At 43.0% G+C, this 18,621-nt stretch overlaps 1 protein-coding gene across 3 annotated transcripts in view; it reads left to right on the top strand.

The window, feature by feature from the left end:
- The first annotated feature begins 9,553 nt into the window (after nt 1-9,553).
- The window catches only part of LOC109871800 (zinc finger E-box-binding homeobox 1-like), a 96,424-nt gene continuing 87,356 nt past the window's right edge, over nt 9,554-18,621 (top strand). For 2 of the 3 annotated variants that reach the window (XM_031806849.1, XM_031806848.1), the window contains exon 1: nt 9,554-9,881. In XM_031806849.1, the coding sequence (XP_031662709.1) occupies nt 9,824-9,881 (58 nt within the window). In that variant the 5' untranslated portion in view covers nt 9,554-9,823. Of the gene's footprint in view, nt 9,882-11,388; nt 11,680-18,621 lie in introns of those variants that run through there. The other variant, XM_031806850.1, reaches the window with a different exon arrangement.

The raw sequence follows: 18,621 nt of genomic DNA, 5'->3' as shown, positions 1-18,621 counted from the left end.
GATCCCAGAAATGTTTAAAATGCACAAAAAGACGATTTCTCTCAAATTTTGCGCACACATTTGTTTACATCCCTGTTAGTGAGCATTTTCTCCTTTGCCAAGATAATCCATCCACCTGACAGGTCTGTCATATCAAGAAGCTGACTAAACAGCATGTACATTACACAGGTGCACCTTGTGCGGGGGGACAATAAAAGTCCACTCTAAATTGTGCAGTTTTGTCACAAAACACAAAGCCACAGATGTCTCAAGTTTTGAGGGAGCGTGCAATTGGCATGCTGTCTGCAGGAATGTCCACCAGACCTGTTAACAGAGAATTTAATATTAATTTCTCTACCGTAAGCGCCCTCCAACGTCATTTTGGATAATTTGGCAGTAATAATTCGGCGTCCTTACCAGGGTCTGGACCTGACTGTAGTTTGGCGTCGTAACTGACTTCAGTGGGCAAATGCTCAACTTCAATGGCCATTGGCATGCTGGAGAAGTGTGCTATTCATGGATGAATCCTGGTTTCAACTGTACCAGGCAGATGGCAGGCATGGCATTATGTGGGTGAGCGGTTTTCTGATATCTACGTTGTGAATAGAGTGCCCCATGTGGTGGCGGTGGGGTTATGGTATGGGCAGGCATAAGCTACGGACAATGAACACTGCATTTTATTGATGGCAATTTGAATGCACACACATACTGTGACGAGATCCTGAGGCCCATTTTCGTGCCATTAATCTGCCGAAATCACCTCATTTTCCCACATGATAATACATGGCTACATGTTGCAAGGATCTGTACACAGTTGTCCCAGTACACAAATGTCCCAGTTGTTCCATGGCCTGCATACTCACCAGACATGTCACCCATTTGATCATGTTTGGGATGCTCTGGATCAATGTGTATATCAGCGTGTTCCAGTTCCCACCAAAATATCCAGCAACTTCGCACAGCCATTGAAGAGGAGTGGGACAACATTCCACAGGCCAACATCAACAGAAATGTTTCCTCAATTTTTGGGGGACAAGGCACATTTTTGGTCGTGTGAGCAGAAACTTGAACGTTGTGAGAATTTTGTGCATCTTCTGTAGCACGTTTACAGTGAACACTGAGGCTGTACCTTTATAGTTTTACACAGTAGCTAATAGGCTATTGTGGCTATTTGAACATAATATAGGCCTACTGTCACACCCTGATATGTTTCACCTGTCTTTGTGCATGTCTCCACCCCCTCCAGGTATTGCCCATTTTCCCCATTATCTCCAGTGTATTTATACCTGTGTTCTCTGTTTGTCTGTTGCAAGTTTGTTTTGTTCGTCAAGCCTACCAGCGGTTTTCCCCTTGTGCCGGTCTGTTTCTAGTTCCTGTTTTCTAGTATTCCCGGAATTTACCAGTCTGGCTGCCCTGACCCTGAGACTGCCTGCCGTTCTGTACCTTTTGGACTCTGATCTGGATTACCGACCTCTGCCTACCTTACCTGTCGTTTTGCCTACCCTCTGTTCCAGTAATAAAAGTGTGTTACTTCGACACTGCATCTGGGTCTTCTGTAAAATGTGATACCTACCAACAAAACCAATGGAGCAAATCCCATAACATTTTCACATGGAAATAGCTTTTCATGATATTACCTTTCTTTAACTAGGCAAGTCAGTTAAGAACAAATTCTTATTTCCAATGACAGCCTAGGAATAGTGGGTTAACTGCCTGTTCAGGGGCAGAATGACAGATTTGTACCTTGACAGCTCAGGGGTTTGAACTTCCAACCTTCTGGTTACTAGTCCAACACTCTAACCACTAGGCTACCCTGCCACCCCATATTGCCTACAGTTGCCTATATGTGGTGTTCAATGCAGGCCTACACTGCATGAAACTTAAAAAATTATAAAGGGCTTGACATGAATTCATTAGTTTTTTACTTGGTCTGTAACCCATACGTGACTTTAAATTGCATTGTGTTATATGATGCAACAACAACAAAAAACACTTTACAAAATAAAGTGTAGTATTATTATTAACATACAGAGAATTAGACAATGCAGGCTAACCCTCTAGCCTGTCTCAAAATACAACACTGCCCCTTTAATTAAGACATAAGCTTTTTACTTGGCTGTTTTTCAAAGACAGCTTGAAATGTAGCCTACACGTTTTGTGCTCTTGTAGGAAGCAGTAACTCCCCATTGCTGACCTATACTTATCTATAACTGGGCTAATAACTCGCTAACTAGCAAAGAATGTCAACAAATGTGTACACACGCGACTCTGCGCTCTGATCTGAAAAGCGCATTCACTTGCAGTGATTAAAAGACTGCTCGTGGGGCTACCCCCACCAATACAATTCTACTTCCTTACGCTCTGGCTCTGCCTACAACAAAATCACAGACTCAATGTTGCAAAGTTAGATTTGTTTTGGTTTGTTGTATTGAAAGGGGGCTGATTTAATGTTTATTCGGTTACAGAAAAATATTTGCTCTATATATTGCAAACGAATGGGGCGAATTTAGTGAAGTTCAATCTCTTGCATCTCTGCACAGCATGGCATTTGTTCTGCGCGGCAGTCCTGGAGGAGCACGCGCGGTTTAGAAGGAACATTGATCAACAGCCTGACCAACTCTATGCGAAGGAGTTGTGTCACGCTGCATGAGTCAAATGGTCTTCACACCAGATATTGACTGGTTATCTTATACAACCCTGCCTTTTACAGTATCTGTGACCAACAGATGGGGCGCAGAAGTCTAAGGCACTGCATCTCAGTGCTAGAGGCGTCACTACAGAACCTGGTCCGATTCCAGGCTGTATCACAACCGGCCGTAATTGGGAGTCCCATATGGCGGTGCACAATTGGCCCAGCGTTGTCCGGGTTACGGCCATCATTGTAAATAAGAATTTGTTCTTAACTGACTTTCCTAATTAAATAAAGGTTAAATATATATTTTTTAAAATCTGTATTCCCAGTCATGTGAAATCCATAGTTTGAGGCCTAGATTAGATTTCCTTATATGAACTTTAATGGCATTGTTAAGTATGAATATATATCAATGACGACTTCACAGCGACACTTGTCATACAAATCCTTCAGTTAAAGATACAACTTTTTGGGCGACGAGACCAAATTCATATAGAAATGTGAGTTATAGATCTTTCATTCTCATTCACATCTACAAGTCTAAGAAGCGGCAAATTTCTATGCTTCCCGTTCTGAAGTTTAGTTTTTACGTCTTTTACTTTCGGTTTTATACACTAGCTACAAAAAGCTGAAAAAAATATATTTTGGGTTATGGAAAATATATTTCATAGCGGTTAGATTGTACAATGATACCCTACATAATGACTGCTTGTTTTAATAGGGAAACTATTTAGCAACCAGGAAATGGCAGAGTGATTTTTAAACACAGAAGATGTCATACAGTATATTTAAATGGTCTTTACTTTTATCTCTATTTTAATGTTTAAAAAATATATTTCACCTTTATTTAACCAGGTAGGCCAGTTAAGAACAAGTTCTCATTTACAACGAGACCTGGCCAAGATAAAGCAAAGCAGTGCGACAAAAACAACAACACAGAGTTACACATGGAGTAAACAAACGTACAGTCAATAACACAATAGAAAAAAAGTCTATATACAGTGTGTGCAAATGGCGTGAGGAGGTAAGGCAATAAATATACCATAGAATTACAATTTAGCAAATTAACAGTGGAGTGATAGATGTGCAGATGATGATGTGCAAGTAGAAATACTGGTGTGCAAAAGAGAAAAAACAGTAAATAAAAGCAATATGGGGATGAGGTGGGTAGATTGGATGGGCTATTTACAGATGGGCTGTGTACAGATAGCTGATGTTTAAAGTTAGTGAGGGAGATATAAGTCTCCAACTTCAGCGATTTTTGCAATTCATCCTAGTCATTGGCAGCAGAGAACTGGAAGGAAAGGCGACCAAAGGAGGTGTTGGCTTTGGGGATGACCAGTGAGATATACCTGCTGGAGCGCGTGCTACGGGTGGGTGTTGTTATCGTGATCAGTGAGCTGAGATAAAGGCGCAGCTTTGCCTAGCAAAGACTTATAGATGACCAAGAGCCAGTGGGTCTGGCGACGAATATGTAGTCTGCCAGCAGACGAGAGCATGTAGGTCTCAGTGGTGGGTGGTATATGGGGCATTGGTGACAAAACGGATGGCACTGTGATAGACTACATCCAATTTGCTGAGTAGAGTGTTGGAGGCTATTTTGTCAATTACATCGCAGAAGTCGAGGATCGGTAGGATAGTCAGTTTTACGAGGGTATGTTTGGCAGCATGAGTGAAGGAGGCTTTTGTCACGCCCTGGTCGAAGTATTTTGTGTTTATCTTCATGTATTTGGTCAGGCCAGGGTGTGGCATGGGTTTTTGTATGTGGTGTGTATGTATTGGGATTGTAGCTAGTGGGGTGTTCTAGTTAAGTCTATGGAAGTGGTTCTCAATCAGAGGCAGGTGTTTATCGTTGTCTCTGATTGGGAACCATATTTAGGCCATATTCTTTCAGTGTGTCGTGGGTGATTGTTCTTAGTGTCCTTGTTCCTGTCTCTGTGTTAGTTTACACTAGTATAGGCTGTTTCGGTTTTCGTTACGTTCTTTGTTTTTGTAGTGTTTATAATTGATTTGTGTTTTACGTTTTGTTCATTAAACATGGATCGCAATCTACACGCTGCATTTTGGTCCGACTCTCCTTCACCACATGAAACACCACGCATCAGGCCTACAGTGCGCCTCGCCTCTCCAGCGCTGTCGGAGCTTTTTTCCTCTCCTGCGCTGCCGGAGTCTCCCGCCTGTTCAGCGCAAACAGAGCCTTCCTCCTCTACAGCGCTGCTGGATTCTCCCGCCTGTTCAGCGCAGCCAGAGCTGCCAGCCTGCATGGAGCAGCCAGAGCTGCCAGTCTGCATGAAGCAGCCAGAGATGTCAGTCTGCATGAAGCAGCCAGAGAGGTCAGTCTGCATGAAGCAGCCAGAGAGGTCAGTCTGCATGGAGCAGCCAGAGCTGTCAGTCTGCAAGGAGCTGCCAGTCTGCAAGGAGCTACCAGTCTGCAGGGAGCTGTCAGTCTGCAAGGAGCTGCCAGTCTGTAAGAAGCAGCCAGAGCTGTCAGTCTGCATGGAGCAGCCAGAGCTGTCAGTCTGCAAGGAGCTGCCAGTCTGCAAGGAGCTGTCAGTCTGCAAGGAGCTGCCAGTCTGCAAGGAGCTGCCAGTCTGCAAGGAGCTGCCAGTCTGCAAGGAGCTGTCAGTCTGCAAGGAGCTGTCAGTCTGTAAGGAGCTGTCAGTCTGCAAGGAGCTGCCAGTCTGCACGGAGCCGCCAGAGCTGCCAGTCTGTAAGAAGCCGCCAGAGCTGTCAGCCTACATGGAGCAGCCAGAGCCGCCAGTCAGCATGGAGCAGTCAGAGCCGCCAGTCAGCATGGAGCAGCCAGATCTTTCAGTCTGCCAGGATCTGCCAGTCAGCCAGACTCTTCCAGATCTGCCAGTCAGCCAGACTCTTCCAGATCTGCCAGTCAGCCAGACTCTTCCAGATTCGCCATTCAGCCAGACTCTTCCAGATCTGCCAGTCAGCCAGACTCTTCCAGATTCGCCAGTCAGCCAGACTCTTCCAGATCTGCCAGTCAACCAGACTCTTCCAGATCTGCTAGTCAACCAGACTCTTCCAGATCTGCCAGTCAGCCGGGATCTGCCAGAACTGCCAGTCGGCCAGGATCTGCCAGTCGGCCAGGATCTGCCAGTCGGCCAGGATCCGCCAGATCCGCCAGTCAGCCAGGATCCGCCAGTCAGCCAGGATCCGCCAGTCAGCCAGGATCTGCCAGTCAGCCGGGATCTGCCAGTCAGCCAGGATCTGCCGAAACCGCCAGCCAGGATCTGGTAGATCCATCAACCTGCCTGAGCTTCCTCTCACTCCTGAGCTTCCTCTCACTCCTGAGCTTCCTCTCACTCCTGAGCTTCCTCTCACTCCTGAGCTTCCTCTCACTCCTGAGCTTCCTCTCACTCCCGAGCTTCCTCTCACTCCCGAGCTGCCCCTCAGTCCCGATCTGCTCCTCAGTCCAGTGGGGTTCTGGGTGAGGACTACTAGGCCATGGTCGGCGGCGAGGGTGGACTATCCAAGGACGCGAGGAGAGGGGACTAAGACATTGATTGAGTGGGGTCCACGTCCCGCGCCGGAGCCGCCACCATGGACAGACGCCCACCTGGACCCTCCCTATTGTTTTGAGGTGCGTTCGGGAGTCCGCACCTTAGGGGGGGGGGGGTTCTGTCACGCCCTGGTCGAAGTATTTTGTGTTTATCTTCATGTATTTGGTCAGGCCAGGGTGTGGCATGGGTTTTTGTATGTGGTGTGTATGTATTGGGATTGTAGCTAGTGGGGTGTAGCTACTGGGGCCAAGCTTCCTGCCATCCAGGACCTACACCACAGTTCAAACGTTTGGGGTCACTTAGAAATGTCCTTGTTTTTGAAAGAAAAGCTTTTTTTTTTTGTCCATTAAAATAACTTCAAATTGATCAGAAATACAGTGTAGACATTGTTAATGTTGTAAATGACTATTTTAGCTGGAAACGGCTGATTTTTAATGGCATATCCACATACGCGTACAGAGGCCCATTATCAGCAACCATCACTCCTGTGTTCCAATGGCACGTTGTGTTAGCTAATCCAAGTTTATAATTTTAAAAGGCTAATTTATCATTAGAAAACCCTTTTGCAATTATGTCAGCACAGCTGAAAACTGTTGTCTTGATTAAAGAAGCAATAAAACAGGCCTTCTTTAGACTAGTTGAGTATCTGGAGCATCAGCATTTGTGGGTTCAATTACAGGGTCAAAATGGCCAGAAACAAATAACTTTCTACTGAAACTCGTCAGTCTATTCTTGTTCTGAGAAGTGAAGGCTATTCCATGCGAGCAATTGCCAAGAAATTGAAGATCTGGTACAACGCTGTGTACTACTCCCTTCACAGAACAGTTCGAACTGGCCCTAACCAAAATAGAAAGAGCAGTGAGTGGGAGGCCCCTGTGCACAGCTGAGCAAGAGGAGAGATACATTAGAGTGTCTAGTTTGAGAAACAGATGCCTCACAAGTCCTCAACTGGCAGCTTCATTAAATAGTACCCGCAAACACCAGTCTCAACGTCAACAGTGAAGAGGCGACTCTGGGATGCTGGCCTTCTAGGCAGAGTTGCAAAGAAAAAGCCATATCTCAGACTGGCCAAAAAAAAGTAAAGATTAATATGGGCAAAAGAATACTGACACTGCCTATGGACTGGACCATGCACTATCACTAGGGTCGTTCACAGACCTTTCAGGGGGCAGGCACTCAACATTTTGAAAGGGCACCCCTCCCCCGTAAACAAAATAATATCATTGTACATGCTAGTTAGCTAGCTTGATTTATTTTACTGATTGTTATTTACCCCGTGTTTCTGCCTCTCTCTGCTGTGTGTATCAGCCAACTAGACTGAATATTGATGATGATGATGTAAGCTAAATGATGTGTTAATCAAATGTTATGCTGCTGTGGCGGTACTGTTGATAGTCAAACTAGATAGCCAACTACACACACTTGACTGATGACCACATCTCTCAAGCCATGAATGTTTGGATCCCGGGCCCCTGCAATCTCCATATGGGGCAGACTGGGAATAAGGTACAGAGAGAGACCCAGGAGCACTGTTGTAGTTCTACGTGAGTACAGGAGGACCAGGCTTGACAGATGTGCTCTGATTTAGACAACAGCTCCCTGCTCATTCAATGCTATTTTCCTGCCCTTGTAGTTCAGATTACAGCCAAATTGTGTTATAATATTAAATATTTTGGGTGATGTAATCTAGCACCTGCCAGTTAAACCTGGGTTACATTCAATACTTATTTGATTGGTTGAACATAAACAAATGTTTTCATGCAATAAGATACCTCCAGAGATTGTCCCCTGGTGGTGGGTGTGGTAAAGCCTCATGGGGGAGACTGGTGAGTTGTTTGTTGCTGTCATCAGGGGCTGGGAATTGACTTCATCATGACCTGTGAACTAGAAATGTTGTTACACCCTCTATAAAGACAATATATATTTTAATTTACTAGAATCTTTAAAGGAGCACTCCGCAGTTGCTACATCAATTGTTTAACATATACATTGATTATATGTACGCATTGATTCTTGAAGAATGTAACTTATAAATGCCTCATGAGCTTAGTTCAACTGGTGTACCCCATCAGAACCCAAAATATAAGCTTGTTTTACTCCAATGTTTGTAAACAAAGTAAATGTAAACATCCATTAGCTGTCTATGAATTGGAGAGTGGTTACATTTCTCCAGCCCAATCTCTCAGCTTTTTACTCAAACAGGGTTTTGTTATGGTTTTAACTGCTAATTGCTGCTTTAAAACAGATTTGCTAAAAATGAAAAATAAGACAAAACTTGAATTATGTCATCATACTGTGTTCAGTACTGTGAAAAATGAAAACTTAGATCCATGCCAAAAATTGGAAGTGAAGATGGATATAAAATGCACAAGAGCTGAAATAGAATGTAACAATCTGTAAAATGTCTATTTCATGTACTGTACTGGAACAGTCGAGCTGACTTTGAAAGGAAAGGCATGGAACATATACAGCACCTGGCAAGTCCAGGTTCAGTCCGAAAACTGACCTCCGGTACAAGAATAGCTTGATGGGTCTGCAGTCTGGAAGCTGCTCTTGTGACCTGTAATGAACTGTCATTGAGCTTATGGCTGCTTGTCCCTTTTGAGGAAAGGAGTGTAGCCTTACCGTGTACTCTTGTTTGAAGAGACAAACCTTGATCGCTGCATCGTACTGTGTCTCTTGTTGCCTCTATCTTTCCTCTCTCAGGTGGGTCATCTGAAGAATGTATGTCTAAATCAGAATTTGCTCTTAATTTACTTGTCTGGTTAAATAATGGTGAAATACATTTTAAAAACTCTATCTATCTGGGTTAGGCTTATGCAAGACGTGATACAGTGATAGCAGTCTGAATCTGGACAGATGAAGAGAGAGAGAAAAAATGTATGTCTATAAAGCCAGGAATCCTGCATACGTCATAACTAAACAAAATATTAGAATATTATTTTATATTCATAATAATCATTGTGTTATTATCTTTATTATAATCAGGATATCATAATTTGAATAATTGTTGTTTTCAATTTCATCATGATCATAATAATGTATAAATAGTGCATTTGTTGCCATCAAACGTGTTGCTAAACTGTGTGTGTGTGTGTGTGTGTGTTAAAATCTCTTATAGAATAGCCAATTTGAAACGTTGTCGTGCGCCAGCAACAGTCTGGCATTTAAGGGGTTAATGCTCTGTCACGTGAACTGTTCCCTGTCGCTTGAAGTATTTTCCTTTCCAAAAGAATAGTTTATAATTGTAGCAGCCTAATGATGGACTGTCTGTTAACATTTTGACAGGTATCTGTTATCAAAACACATTACCATGCATCTTATATTTTCGGCAACAGGAGCAAACGATCAAGAGTTCGGCGAAAGCAAAAGCTCGGGGTGGACTCTATGTGCTGCCAGTAGGGAGTTGGGCCATGTGCTGGGGTGTTAGCAGTGGGGAAACACTCTTTTCACGCCACTTCGATACCGAAGTGACTTCTTCGTAGCAGGTTAGAATTTACGCTGCAGGTTAGGAGAACGAATTTAGCATGTTAGGAAACTGGAGAAGGTGATGTCGTAAAGCAGAAAGTGTCGTAAACCAGGTGCAGAGGAGGGAGGGAGGGAGGTGGAGTGGAGAGAGGAGTGGGGTACGGGGGGAGGTGGCGAGAGAGGAGGTGACTCGCCCCGGCAGGCATTATTCAGACAGAGCGAAAGGATCATGGCGGATGGCCCCAGGTGTAAGCGCAGAAAACAGGCGAACCCGAAGAGGAATAACGGTAAGCCAAAACTCCGTAAACCGACGGGAAACGATTAAGTGAGATGGACTACGTACTTTTGGGTTCATTCAACTGTGTGCGCCGACTTTGGGACTTTTCTGACCCACGTTTTAGGGATTTGAAGTGCTGGAAAGTAGTACGTATATTCAAATGTGGTGTGTACCGTTATACCTGGCTCGCTTCTCTCCGCCTAGCGCAGCAGCGCTGCCCGAGCGTACCGTTATACGCACCTATCATCCCGTGAATTTGAGTGAGAGACTGATTTTGTTCCTCGATCCAATTTTCTTTTACGGTCACTTGTCGCCTTGTTTTTATAAGAGACAAGATGCGATGTGTTATATTTGTAAACAGAAATCCTTTCGTTTGCCTCGCTTTTGCTCAACAAAAACTTCTAAGCTAACAGGCTAGCAGCTTGCTAACTTGCTGTCCCAGACATTCAGTTCAGTTAAACTCAGCCACCTGTAATTTTACTGAAAAATTACGAGATAATGGTAATAGCTAGTCTGTCGTGTTTTGCTACAGGTAGCGGAGTTATTTGAATGCATAGTATATTCTTCCATTTGACTTTGTAGACTCACTAGTTGCATGTCATTCTGGACTTGCATTAGGCCTATAGTAATAGATCAATAAAATACATTTAACCGGGCTTGTGTTGTGACTTGGGCAGCAACCCCTTCTATTATCTGCACGCAGCACTGTTTGATGCATTGTTGTCGAGGGGTTTGCTAAGGAAGGAGATCTGTCTTGTACAACGTATTTTGTCGTATTAGTCCACTTTTGTTCATTTCGATTTGAATACATCACACTCAGGCTTCTCGTGGTCTCCTTTTTAGGTAGCATAACTTTGTTTTGGTCTTAACCGATCCGTTTTACTTTACATTTTAGTCCTCAAATGTCGCTTCTTGAATAGCTTGATGTTGATTTTAATTTGTGGAAGAGAAGCTGATATATTGCCTAGGCTAGTACTTACCTGTTATGCTGGGTGGTGTAAGCAATGCATGAAAGAAATGGGCGTCACACAGCCCATAGCCTTCCTATGTGTGTGAGCAACTGCTGCAGTCTATATAAGGAATCGAGTTATGCAGCAGCAACAGCGCAGCCTGGACATTCTGTCTAACGACCCAAACTTCACGTGAATGAAAGGTAACAGAACATAATACACTGCACGAATTTTTTTTATTTGTTGAATAGTTCAATTGCTACATGAGCATAAACAGGCTAATGATATTCAGTTTGCTAAATTAACAACATTATACCTACAATAGCATACAACGGCAATTGATATTTTCGATGTAGCCTAATCATTCACTTGATTTGATGAAGTTTGTCAGCAAATGATTGTAGCTTGGATTCAACTTTAGATTTGATCAGAAAGAGTAGCTCCCTCTCATTGGAGAGTATCTTACCTGTGTTCTACCTATCCTCCTCACTTTCACTCTACCTACCGGCCAATCAAATATTATAGGTAGTACCGTTATTCGAGTAGTGAGATGAGGGCTGGAAACAGGAAAGCACCTTTTCCTGTGGCCGCTGACGACACAAGATGTGACACAGAGCTGAGCGCCGTGCCGCCCAGGCAGCGTCCGTGCGCAGGCAGGAGCCATCAACATGTTCACCTGAACAGTGAAAACGGGGCTCGCAAATGTCCTCCTATAAAACCCTACCTGCGGCATTTATCTGTACGGTATTATTGGCACAGATTGGAGGAAATATTTGTTTATTTTAAACCTATCTTCATTCTAGAGCAGACGAGGGAAAAGACTCCAATATACGCTGCAGAAAATGGCAACTTGTGCAGGTAGAAAAACATTATGGTTGTTTAGTTTATCCGTGCATATCGGCGTCAGTAGATTCTTGGTTTCTCACTGTTGGTTTTGTTCTCGCGGGATTTTTCACTCATAAACATGCATGATGATGTCCAATTTGTTGATGTTTGATTATGATGGTTTTTGTTCCGTTCTTTTTCTTTTTGTCGAAACAAGTGATGTATAATCTACTCTAGTGTAGCCTACCGCCCTGTGTGTGTCACCGTGCAGGCAAGGGAAGAATAGGTTGTGAAGGAAAAGGAAAGCAGTACACAAGGTGGTTGCGAATGACTCCGTTATTTCTTGTAATAGATAGCAATATTGTGAAACAGACAGCACACACCTAAATGTTTTCCATCTATTGTTTTCAATTATATCGTTATGCAATTTCCGAGTGGGTCGATGAAATGGAATGGCGGTGTGTACCGTTACTGCAGTGAAGGCGGGGCTGCTGCTTTTTATGTTATGAGACGGCCAGGTATGCAAGGTGATGCAACACCTATAAAGGTGCCTCGAACTATGTCGTTTCTATATTACTGTGTCATTTTTATAGTTTTAATATATATCCGGCCTGTTCGATCACGTATCATTTATGGCATGCTTAGTGTTATTCTATAACGGGCAACGGTCATTTTGACGGTTAACCGCGGGCCATAGGGTTGAGGTGCAAGTCTTCATGGTGTTTTATTTTAGCCTACGCCTTATGTTTTAAACCCTTCAGTGTTCTTTTTGTCATTCTGTCATTTTTTATTGTTTGAAAAATAAACATTGTCCCGCTTCATATTAATAATTTGCGTTAGGCCTACATTTTAAATGATTAATTACATATTTGACTGATGTGATATTCTTACGTTATTGATGCGTAATAATGGAAAATAACAGTGTTCTTTCATGAAGCTCTCCCTCCCGGTAGCAAATCAAAAGATGTTAGAGCAGGCAGGGTGTCACGTGGTGTCGCTCCCCCGTACACGGGGGGTTGTTTTCATTACCTTGATGCTGTTTCTTCTCGGGTAGTTGAATCTTGTAGTTAAGCTGCTATTTCCATCTTGTAGCCAATTATGGTATCATAGCCTACTTCAGATTTTGGGACTTATTCTACCAGCTGTTGGAGAGACTAGTATGCAAGCACATTGGTGTGTATGTGTGGTGTGTGAGCAAGACCTCCTGCTAAGGTACAGTTTATAAGAACCAAGGCTGCTCAGTACACTGCCTTGACAGGTGAAGGTTTGGGATGCATACCAAATGGTGTCCCAAATGACACCTTATTCCGTATATAGTGCACTATGTAGGGATATGGTGCCATTTGAGACTCAGTCCTGATATGATGCCCCATGCAGCTGTAAAAATCGGGGCGTCAGGTTCAGAAACGGGCAGCAAGGAGGACGGTGTGTGTGTGTCCTGGCTGGGTTAAACAGGTGCTGGCCATCCCTAAGCGTGCTGCTTTTGTCACGCCTCTCTGCCGAGGCTGTAATTTTAACACTACAATTTGGGAATAGAGGAATGTGGGCCCGTGTTAACATACTTCACAGTATAAACACAGCCTTCTCAGCACTGGCCCTGTAGCAGCTTAGGATTTCACTTAGACTCACTGTCTATGTCCCAAATGGCACCATAGTATTCCCTATATAGTGCACTGCTTTTGACCAGGGCCAATAGGGTTCTGGTGAAAAGTACTCTATTGAATAGGGAATAAGGGTGCCATTTGGGACTAATTGCACCTGATTAAAGACGAGCTAAATCCACGTGTAAAGTCACACCCTCAATGACTGCCTAGATGTTACAAATTGTTTCTGATAGTGGTGTCTAGATATAAATGATTTAACAGTGTGTTTTGAGTATTTAAATTAAAACCATTCTGCTTTGACTTTGATGTAGCTGCAACTGGCAGCTGGCTAAATCTAAATGGGCCTAGTTGATTATAAAAGGGGCTAATTCACACTTTCAGTGGCAGTGATTTGCCACAGTAGCCCTAACAGTGTTGATTGACCTGTGACCGGAGACATCACATTTCACTTTCCCCTTATCCTAGACCCTGAGGGTGTGTGTGTATATATAGTATGTGTGTATGTATGTATGTGTGCTTGTGTATGTGTCCCTTTAATGAAATTGTGCTGAGGAATAATAAACCCCACCTCTCTACTTTTATGGTAAAGGGGAGGTGAATCTAGACTGGGGGAGGGGCTGCTGTGGCTAATGTGTGTGTGTGTGTTTGTGTATGTGTGTGTTTAGGAAGGTGGGAAATGTCTCTTTTGCCCTGGGCTCTGCGTGGCTCCTCTCGCTACTTTTATAGCCTCGCTACTGTATATAGCCTCTCTACTGTTATTTTTCACTGTCTTTTTACTGTTGTTTCTTTACTTACCTACTGTTCACCTAATACCTTTTTTGCACTATTGGTTAGAGCCTGTAAGTAAGCATTTCACTGTAAGGTCTACTACACCTGTTGTATTCGGCGCACGTGACAAATAAACTTTGATTTGATTTACATTTAACTTTTCATATTTTTTATTTCACCTTTATTTAACCAGGTAGGCCAGTTGAGAACAAGTTCTCATTTACAACTGCGACCTGGCCAAGATAAAGCAAAGCAATATGTTATGAAGAGTGATCAGATGAATTGCAATTAATTGCAAAGTCCCTCTTTGCCATGCAAATCAACTGAATCCCCCAAAAACATTTCCGCTGCATTTCAGCCCTGCCACAAAAGGACCTGCTGACATCATGTCAGTGATTCTCTCGTTAACACAGGTGTGAGTGTTGACGAGGACAAGGCTGGAGATCACTCTGTCATTTTGATTGAGTTCGAATAACAGACTGGAAGCTTCAAAATGAGCATGGTGCTTGGAATCATTGTTCTTCCTCTGTCATCCATGGTTACCTGCAGGGAAATACGTTCTGTCATCAGTGCTTTGCACAAAAAGTGCTTCACATGCAAGGATATTGCTGCCAGTAAGATTGCACCTAAATCAATCATTTATCGGATCATCAAGTAGAGAGGTTCAATTGTTGTGAAGAAGGCTCCAGGGCGCCCAAGAAAGTCCAGCAAGTGCCAGGACCTTCTCATAAAGTTGATTCAGCTGCGGGATCGGGGCACCACCAGTACAGAGCTTGATCAGGACTGGCTACAGGCAGGTGTAAGTGGATCTGCACGCACAGTGAGGCGAAGACTTTTGGAGGATATCCTGGTGTCAAGCAGGGCAGCAAAGAAGCCACTTCTCTCCAGGAAAAATATCAGGGGCAGACTGATATTCTGTTGGAAGCTATTTTGTAAATGACATCGCCGAAGTCAAGGAACGGTAGGATAGTCAGTTTTACGAGGGTATGTTTGGCAGCATGAGTGAAGGAGGCTTTGTTGCGAAATAGGAAGCCAATTCTAGATTTAATTTTGGATTGGAGATGCTTAATGTGAGTCTGGACGGAGAATTTACAGTCTAACCAGACACCTAGTACTTGTAGTTGTCTACAAGTCAGAACCGTCCAGAGTACTGATGCTAGATGGTGCGGGCAGCGACCGGTTGAAGAGCATGCATTTAGTTTTACTAGCATTTAAGAGCAGTTGGAGGCCACGGAAGAAGTGTTGTATGGCATTGAAACTCGTTTGGAGGTTTGTTAACACATTGTCCAAAGAAGGGCCAGATGTACACAGAATGGTCGTCTGCGTAGTGGTGGATCAGAGAATCACCAGCGACATCATTGATATATACAGAGAAACGAGTCGGCCTGAGAATTGAACCCTGTGGCACCGTCATAGAGACTGCCAGAGGTCCGGACAACAGGCACTCCGATTTGACACACTGAACTCTGTCTGAGAAGTAGTTGGTGAACCAGGCGAGGCATTCATTTGAGAAACCAAGGCTAATGAGTCCGCCAATCAGAATGCGGTGATTGACAGAGTCGAAAGCCTTGGTCAGGTTGATGAAGACGTTTGCACAGTACTGTCTTTTATTGATGGCGGTTATGATATCGTTTAGGACCTTGAGCGTGGCTGAGGTCCACCCGTGACCAGCTTGGAAACCAGATTGCATAGCGGCGAAGGTACGGTGGGATTCGAAATGGTCGGTGAATTTACATGAATTAATGTGTGGCAAGGCTTAAAGGAAAACTCCATGCCAAAAAACTATCCTTTGGTGTTTGTTTCATTAGCCCATTATTGATACTGTCCCGACATGTTCTGCATGTCAGAAATCAAGTTTTCAAGGTATATAGCTTTCAAAATACCACATATGATGCAAAATGCATCATTCCGGCAATATTTCTGTATTTTGTAAGGTACCTATCTTGAAAACTTGATTGCTGACATGCAAAACATTTTGAGTCTATACCAACAATGGACTCGTTTTTGGGTGGAGTTTTCCTTTAAGCACTTGTTCCTTATTGTGAGTATTTTGTGTTGAAATGAAATGATGTATCCACTAGCCAGATAACACTTAGATTATTACTGTCCAGCTTGTTTGTGAGAGATGGCTTAATTATTCAGATGAAATAGGCTAATATAGGCTATTATTGTATATTAGGTTTACAGGAACATTTATATCCATGTTAACAATCCTACATTCTCAAGTGATACAAAATACGGAACTGCAGTGTCATATTCATCAGTGCACACTGTAACAATATGTTCTGCAACAGAAAAACGAAAACAACGGTTCCTTATTGGACACGTTCAGATAGTAGTCCTTCCCTGTTTTGGTTTCCATTTAGTTCCTAGTGAATTTTTATTACTATATGTTTTACTTACCTTTATTGAACTAGGCAAGTCAGTTAAAAACACATTCTTATTTACAATGACAGCCTACCAGAAGGCAAAAGGTCTCCTGTGGGGACGGGGGCTGTGATTATAAACATAGGCTAATTCTCAGCTCTCTGAAAGAGATCTCATCCAGTTGTAGGCCTAGTTCTAATGTCCCGTCAGCTAGGCTGTGATCAATGTTTTTCGCTGTTACCAGAACAGTATAGGCCTAGGTAGGCTTTTTTATAATGTCAAACTATAGGCTTATCTTAATTTTGAGTTAGTACAGTTGGAATGATTTGAGAGTGGGTTGGACTGATTTCTTACAGGCTTTCTTCCAGAGGCCACCACATCATTGTTTGAGAAACTTAATTCTAGAAATAACATGTTTTTCTTCTCTCTCCCTCTCACACACTAGCTGTGGCTGCATGTAGCCTAGTGGTTAGAGTGTTGGGCCAGTAACTGAAAGGTTGCTAGATCAAATCCCTGAGCTGACAAGGTAAAAATCTGTCAATCTGCCCCCGAGCAAGGTAGTTAACCCAGTGTTCCTAGGCTGTCATTTGTAAATAAGAATTTGTTCTGAACTGAATAAAGGATTTGAAAAAACTAGCTTCATCCAGTCACCTGAATACCAGCAATAGCCAATAGGTGTGTTATTGGGTCTTGTGATGGCTTAGGCTAAGCTATTGTGTGCTGGATTTAGAGTGAAATAAGGCCCAAGAAGGCCCCTATGTCCAAAATGGCACTTTATTCCCTTTATAGTGGGAATATATTAGCCCCTAGTCAAAAGTAGTGCACAATATAGGGAATAGGGCGCCATTTTGGACGCGTCCCTAGTTACCTTTGTAATTGACTGGCCTCCCTCCTACCTTTAACCTCCCTGGGATCGTTCGGGACGCTAGCGTCCCACCTCGCCAACAGCCAGTGAAATTGCACGGCGACAAATTCAAAACAACAGAAATCTCATAATTAAAAATCGCCAACAATACAAGTATTTTACACCATTTTAAAGATACACTTCTCGTTAATCCAACCACAGTGTCCGATTTCAAAAAGGCTTGTCGGCGACAGCAGAACATATCATTATGTTAGGTCAGCAACTAGTCACAGAAAGTATTCAGCCATTTTCCAACCAAAGAGAGGTGTCACAAAAAGCAGAAATATAGATCAAATGAATCACTAACCTTTGACGATCTTCATCAGATGACACTCCCAGGACTCAATGTTACACAATACATGTATGTTTTGTTCGATCAAATTCATATTTATATCCAAAAACCTCAGTTCAGAAATGCCTCCAAAACATCTGGAGAAATTGCAGAGCCACATCAAATAACATAAATACCCATCATAAACTTTGATGAAAGATGCATGTTTTACATAGAATTAAAGATAAACTTATTCTTAATGCAACCGCTGTGTCAGATTTAAAAAAAGCTTTATGGCAAAAGCACAATATTCAATAATCTGAGAACAGCATTCAGCCACAAAAGCAAGCCATACAGTTACCCGCCAAATTGTGGAGGCAACAAAAGTCTTAAATAGCATTATAAATCTTCACTTACCTTTGCTGATCTTCGTTGGAATGCCCTCCCAGGACTCCCTCTTCCACTAGAAATGTTTGTTTTGTTCGATTACGTCCATATTTATGTCCAAATACCTCTGTTTTGTTTGCGCGTTTAGTTCACTATTCCAAAGGCACAATTTAGAGTGAAATTAGAAACATGTCAAACGATGTTTACAATCAATTGTTAGGGTCTTTTTATAATAAATCTTCAATAATATTCCAACCGGACAATAGCGTATTCATTACAGAGGAAAAAGAAGGAACGGCGCGCCCACATGACCGCGTAGTAAACTGATTGGCCTCAGCCTAGTCCACTTGTTGAAACAGCTCTTATTCGACACCCTTCCACCAAAGAAGCCTCAAACAACTTTCTAAAGACTGTTGACATCTGCTGGAAGCCTTGGGAAGTGCAATCTGGCCCCATAGACACAGCATATTGGATAGGCAATCACTTAAATGAAACTACAAACCTCAGATTTCCCACTTCCTGGTTGGATTTGTCTCAGGGTTTTTTGCCTGCCATATGAGTTATGTTATACTCACAGACATAATTTAGAAACTTCAGAGTGTTTTCTATCCAATACTACTAATAATATGCATATATTAGCATCTGGGACAGAGTAGCAGGCAGCTTACTCTGGG

The sequence above is a fragment of the Oncorhynchus kisutch genome, linkage group LG27 (assembly GCF_002021735.2).
Source record: "Oncorhynchus kisutch isolate 150728-3 linkage group LG27, Okis_V2, whole genome shotgun sequence".
NCBI lineage: Eukaryota > Metazoa > Chordata > Actinopteri > Salmoniformes > Salmonidae > Oncorhynchus > Oncorhynchus kisutch.
This window is presented reverse-complemented; position numbering and strand designations above follow the sequence as displayed.